The sequence below is a fragment of the Anser brachyrhynchus genome (genome assembly GCF_964034855.1).
Source record: "Anser brachyrhynchus genome assembly, chromosome: 5".
In the NCBI taxonomy this organism is placed as follows: Eukaryota; Metazoa; Chordata; class Aves; order Anseriformes; family Anatidae; genus Anser; species Anser brachyrhynchus.
Genome location: NC_137699.1, coordinates 24443415 through 24450183, shown reverse-complemented (window position 1 = coordinate 24450183; position 6769 = coordinate 24443415). Strand labels below are relative to the sequence as shown.

Below are 6769 nucleotides of genomic sequence, written 5' to 3'. Positions count from 1 at the left end.
TTTGGTGTCCGTGTGAAACACTCAATGTTCAGGGTAGTTGCATAGGCACCGGACTCCTCTTAAAACAAAAGAAACAGCATCTTCTTTTTAGTTATGGTGTTGCTGCAGCAGCAGGTTTCACAAACTCTACATGCACAATGCAGGAAGTGTGAGAACCAGCTTGAAGGAAGAACAGAGTCAGTTTTTAAGAAAACAGCGGTTACTCAGTGTCCCCAGTAATTCCCAACAGCATGGTAAGGAAACATTCCAGATTATTGAATGCTTCTTAACAGACTCTTGACTGGGAGAGAACGAAAATCTATCAGCTTCTGTGTAAAATGAGGTATTCGCTGATCTCTTATTTGATACTTTCCCAGTTCAAAGATTTGGGGATCCAATCAGAGACCATCCGCACACACCAAATGAAAAGACAAATCTTGGGGTGTCTGAAACACACTGATGACCTCTGCTCAGATGAAGCTTGGTCTCATCTATTCAGAAAGCACTTATCATTAACACAACACAGAATTGCTTGATGAGAGAGCTGCAAAGAAAACAAAGGTCTACACTGTTCACAGTGGCTTGAGCGGTTCCACATTGGAAGCAGACTGATTTTACTGAATTTGGCAATAGGAACATAGTGAGCAGACTGACTTGAATTTTTCTTACGTTCATTTTAATACGATCACTTGAGCAAAAAGAACAGCAGGTAGGAAGTTGTAGCTGATCTTTATGGAAAGGTAGAGAATACACCTTAGGTTTCACCACCAGGAAAGAGTCAATTCCAATTGGTGCCAGTGCCTTGTGTGGGGTTGGTGCAGTCTGTAAGGGTATCTGTAAATATATATATATTTTAAACACAATGCAATATTTAAGGGGAATATGTAGATGGACTATATGGTAGGAAATTCTTTAAGTTACTTTATTCTTGTGGTGCTTAGGGATGCTTTGTGTGAAGGTTTGGTGCCTCTCCTAGCATGAATCCAACCTGTCTGGGAGCTGTCTGAAATGGCTATGTATCCGCCCCATTTCTCCTTAGCCATTCTTCTCTCTGTAATCGGGTGAGGGTAACGGTGCGGTAGCTCCCCTCTCTTCCAAGGGCACGCGGCTCTCTAAGGTGAGGCCACCGCTGCACGCCGCCCCTCCTTGCCAAGCCCGGGGACGGACCGGAGCCCGGCAGCCCCCGGGAGCCCTCCTGCGGCTGGGGGTCCCAGCCCAGGGCTGCCCCGTGGAGTCGCTGGGCTGCCAAAGGAGCCCCGCGCCGGCTCGGGCGGCTCTTCCTCTGCCCGGCCTCCTCCTCCTCCTCCTCCTCCTTTATTTATTCCGCGTATTCCACCGCCTTTATTTATTTATCTTCGCCGGAATAATAAAAATGAGAAAATCCGAGCGCTGCTTTTGGCTGCTCTCCACCAACCTGTCAGTGACGCAAGCGGAGACTACTTAAAGGCAGATTAGAGGCAGCAAGACATTAAAAGCCAACCTTCCTCCCGCCCCGCCGCCGGGCCGCCGCGCCGCGCCGCGCCGCCACACGAGCACAGCGGGCCGGGCCGGGCCGGCCGCCGCGGGGCCCCGAGCCGAGCCCAGCCGGGACGAGCCGGGCTAAGCCGAGCCGAGCCAAGCAGAGCCGAGCCGGGTCCGGAGTCCTCGGAAGGGCTGCCGCGTCCCTCCGCCTGCCCGCCGCCGGACTGCGGGCGGTAGGGGGGGGGTTGCGCTTTTGTTCGCTTTTCCTCCCCACCGCCCTCTGAAACAACAACAACAACCAAACAAAAATTAAAAAAAAAAAAAAGGAGAGGGAAATAAATAAAAAAAAAAAAAGCAGGAAGAAGTGAAGAGATCCGCTTGCCCAAGTCTTTGTCTCCGGATGAACAGCGATGGGGGAATGGACTATTCTAGAGAGGCTACTGGAAGCTGCCGTGCAGCAGCACTCTACTATGATAGGGAGGTAAGGGTAAGGGCCAGGGGAGACGGGGGGCGCGGGGGTCCCGGCCGGGCAGGGCTCGGTCGGAGCCTGGAGCGTGCGCGGGGGCGCGGGGCGGGGGGACACCGCGCACGCCGCCGTCCTTGTCCCCAGGGATCCCACGGGGGTCTCCCGGCGGGGCAGCCCAGCGCCGGGCCGTGCGCTTGGGCCGGGGGGCTCGGTCCCAGTCCCGGCGGCGGTGGCGGCCCCGGGGGTCTCCCCGGTTTCGCGAAGCCGAGGCGCTCCGTGCCCGCTCAGCACCGGACAGCTCCCGGGCGGCGGCGCGCCCTGACCGGCTTCTCTGTTGCAGGATCCTGCTGACCGTGGTGGTGATCTTCAGGATACTCATCGTGGCCATCGTAGGGGAGACGGTGTACGATGACGAGCAAACCATGTTCGTCTGTAACACGCTGCAGCCAGGCTGCAATCAGGCTTGTTACGACCAGGCTTTCCCTATTTCGCACATAAGGTACTGGGTGTTCCAGATCATCATGGTGTGCACGCCCAGCCTGTGCTTCATAACGTACTCCGTTCACCAGTCTGCTAAGCAAAGGGAACGGAGGTACTCCACCGTCTTCCTCACCCTGGAGAGGGACCAGGATTCAATGAAGCGTGAGGACAGTAAGAAAATCAAGAACACGATTGTCAATGGCGTGCTGCAGAACACTGAGAACTCCACCAAAGAGGCAGAGCCAGACTGCTTAGAAGTGAAGGAGATCCCCAACCCTGCCATCAGAACTACAAAATCAAAGATGAGGAGGCAAGAAGGCATTTCTCGATTTTATATCATCCAAGTGGTCTTTCGAAATGCCCTAGAGATCGGATTCTTAGTGGGACAGTACTTCCTGTACGGATTCAATGTCCCTTCCATGTACGAATGTGACAGATACCCTTGCATTAAAGAAGTAGAGTGCTATGTCTCTAGACCCACTGAGAAGACTGTGTTCTTGGTGTTCATGTTTGCTGTCAGTGGCATTTGTGTGGTGCTCAATTTGGCAGAACTGAACCACTTGGGCTGGAGAAAGATCAAAATGGCAGTGAGAGGAGTACAGGCAAAAAGGAAATCCATATACGAAATCAGAAATAAGGACCTGCCAAGAATGAGCATGCCTAACTTTGGCAGGACTCAGTCAAGTGACTCAGCTTATGTGTGAGGCTGTGACAGACTTGAAACACGGTGCCAGGTGGAAGAGACCCAGACACCATTAGAGAAAGGTACATTGCTTAGGCAAGCATTTTATCAAACCACCAAGAAAGCCATTAAGGTATTGGATCTGCACTTACTGAACTAGCTGCAAAAATGCAGTGCTATGTAAAAGACTGAAAAAACAGCTATAAAACCATGCTTGACCTAGCCTTACAGCTACTACTATTACTCCTTTTCTTTCTAACAATTGGGTGTTATCTGTTGGTGGAGCGGCTTTTTTTTGGTCATCATTAGGATGAGTTTACAGTTTGGACCGTCTGACTAATTGTTGTAAACATGTAGAATGTTCATATTAAAAACCTGCAAGGATACTCTATATGGGGTGGGATGGGGTGGGGGAAACTGTTGCAATGTGCAGATGTAAGCATGTTTTAAAAGGAGGGTAATTGCACTGTAAGGAATCTGACCACAGCTCAATCAGGACATCTGCTTTCACCGATCTCACAGATGTCTGATGTTATTTTGCTTGTCTAAATCACAGAATTTATTCCTGGTGTGTATTACTAGCTATTTTCTAACATAGTTTGTACATCAGTTAGTTATGCTAAACAATAAATGCTGAATATAATTTTGCCATTTTTTGTTTGCCTGTCCACACACACACCAGCGACCTTAATCATCTTATGTTAGATGTGATCTACAAAATATATCAGTACATTTCAGTTCATTCCCTAATATGTGCATGAATAAGATGGAGTTGGTTCATGCCAGCCAAGTTATGTATTTACCTGCAGTTACCTATGATGACACACATACCAAAGGAACAGAGTTCATTGCTTTTAACTGTGATTATATCACCTTCTCTCTGCTCTTATTTATATAAGTGCCATACTTGAAACATCCAACTCTGTACTTAGTCAAAAGGTTGTCTTGGGATACCAGCTGGAATAAAGTGATTTTATACTCTCCTATGTTTATTTTATGCTGTTTGTGCTGTTTGTTTAGTTATTGCAATGGTGTAAAAAGCAGCTAAAATCTCTATATAAATAAAGTACTTGCCTTTTTTTTTTTTTTTTTTTTTTTTGTAAGCCAGAGAGATTTGTTCTTCTTTATTATTGCATACAATTGCAGAAACATGCAAGGTCAAAATAATTGACTTACAGCAATTACTCTTCAGGGTTTAAAGTGTCTTGTTGATATTCTGAACTCTAAGTGATAAAACCTGGGAAATCAGAACTATTCGTTATGTCTGTTTTCCTCTTTAAGCAAGCTTTCTCTGTGTTTAAAGCCTGATCCAAAGCCCACTGACACCAACAGCCTTCTTTCTGCTGACACTAAGGGCAACACAGTTGGCCGCCAAGGTCACTCTGGGAATAGCCAGAGTACATTTACCTTGTAAATGAAACAATTGCAGCTTTTCATCAGGGAATTCAAACAGTAACCTCAGCTTTTCTGCCTTATAGCTGATTCAAGAAATATACTGTTCCTGTCCCATCAACTTACCTGTAAGCCACTGGGGCAGTCACAGATAAATCTCTATTAATAGCAACAATTTTAATAGAGTCTACTAAGTTCTACTTAAGGACCTTATTTAATTCTCATTGAATTCAACAGCAAATATCTCACTGGCAACAGTAGGACTTGGATCAGGACTCAAAAAACATACAAGTGCATTCCTAACTAAATGCTATCTGCCCTTTAAAGAAAAGGGCCAAAATGGTGCTGGAAAATTTGAGGATACTTTATAATACATGAAGGAGACAAAGGCTTGGAACTGCAAATGTTCTTTTGATTGTATTTTATTTCAAGCCTGACAATGGATTTTATGTGTTTTGGCCTGGAGATAATGCATACAAATCTTTTCCATTTGGATTACAGTAAATACTTTAACATTTTGTTCTTGTGGTTTGCCAGCATTGTCACATAAAAAAAAAAAAGAAAAGTCAATTAGTTCTTAGATAGTATATTCATTATCATTTTCATTTGTGGGCTTTTTTTCTTCTGCTGTGAAACATAAAAAGACTTTGAGAAGTGTCGTGTTTTTAAACATTTTTAAAAATATTTTTCCTTATGTATAAGATGAATATTTTTTACAATTTGATTATAGAAACCCTTAAAATGGATTTCTCAAATGATCCTCTGCAATATAAATGCACAGTGATATTGCTAGTTGACTGCATGCTCACTGGAAAACTGCATGTTATTTTTAGAAAGACAACATGGCAGCTAAAATCTCCATCTGCAATATAACAAGCTTCTAAAGATTACTATTTGACACACAAATCCAAGCCTGATTTTCATTTTGCAGAGTCCTGTGGTGGTTTGCAAAATCTCCTTTGGAATATATATTGAAGAGGAAAATGTTTGACAGTCAAAAGCATTGTTTTAATGTTGAAGAAATAGGAGATTGTGTGCAAAGGGCTTGATCCATTGCCAATTAAATTTGAAGGAAAAAACTCATGCTGACTCCACTGGGCTTTGGTTCAGGTTCAGCATGATTTCCTGTCAGGCAGAAGCCCTAATGCAAGTTATTTCCTGTGGCTGCATAGCCAGTGTTCAGTCAAGCTCTAGTGAAGGTGCAAATCTTGATAGCTGTAAGGTTTTAATACCTTGAATTTCTTTGCATAAGACACAGAGAGGATCTGTTTGTAATAGTCAATGCCGGTGACGCAGTTCATTCAAATATTTTATGCAGTTCCACATTTTGTACTCCAGTAAGCTGAGATTTTTCAGAATTTTCATAAGAGAAGTATATAAGGAAATGCAAATGTTAATTTGTGCAACAGGATCAGTGAAAAAGAAGGCAAGGACTCATATTTTGATCAACAGAAATGCAATCCTGCATATTTTCACTAACTAGAATATGGCTTTTTGTATTTCAGAAGAGAAATGAAATGGTGTCAGGAGATCAAGTGCTATAGTCTTCCTTTTCAACTGCTGTTTTTCATTTTTACCTACTACCTATTTGTCATGAGTAAGAGGAAAATTACTAACATCTTTTTTGTCAATGTATCATGTGAGAGTCATATGATTAATGCTAATGGACTGTTTACATGAAAGCTGACTATTCATTTACAGAATAAATGCTTTAAAACTATTACAGCAATGGAAAGTGTGTTAACTGAACAGAACTGAGAGAACACTAAGCTGAAGAACACATTACTGGCCACTTAGATCTTGCTCCTGCCTCACTGAAATTAGTCCATTTTGTCATTGATATCTGTGGAAGAAACAGATATTAAATATGAAAATTCAGTTTATCTTTGTATTATTGTACTGTATACCCTGTTTGGAACTTGTGGACAATATTGTATCTCATCTTAAATGCAAACAAAAATTATGAACACTAAGCTTTTATGGAAAGCTGCAATAGGATTGAATACACAATTGATTCTATGGAATTTCAATATTACTTTCTATAAACTGACATAAAATAACAATATTAATTTTTGTGTAGTCCTGATCTTGTGCTCCTCAAATCTGCATAAATTTCTAAAACTTTTAAATAATATTTTTGTCTCACTAGGTGTATATATGTTGCAATGACATTCTATAAAAAAGTTAATGTTAGCGAAGAATATTTTTTCATCCACAACTAAAAGAGCACTTACATTTCTTTGTAAGAGAGAAAATGGACCAGATGGACATTGTCCATCTTCTGGCTTTGTTTTGTTTGAATATAAATG

At 43.1% G+C, this 6769-nt stretch overlaps 1 protein-coding gene across 1 annotated transcript; it reads left to right on the top strand.

Annotated features, from left to right (window-relative positions):
- The first annotated feature begins 851 nt into the window (after nt 1-851).
- On the top strand, nt 852-6483 carry GJD2 (gap junction protein delta 2). Its single transcript, XM_080593562.1, has 2 exons — nt 852-1921; nt 2247-6483. The coding sequence occupies exons 1-2, from the start codon at nt 1851-1853 to the stop codon at nt 3088-3090; spliced, it is 915 nt and encodes a 304-aa protein (XP_080449688.1). The 5' UTR covers nt 852-1850; the 3' UTR covers nt 3091-6483.
- The last annotated feature ends 286 nt before the right edge of the window (nt 6484-6769 follow it).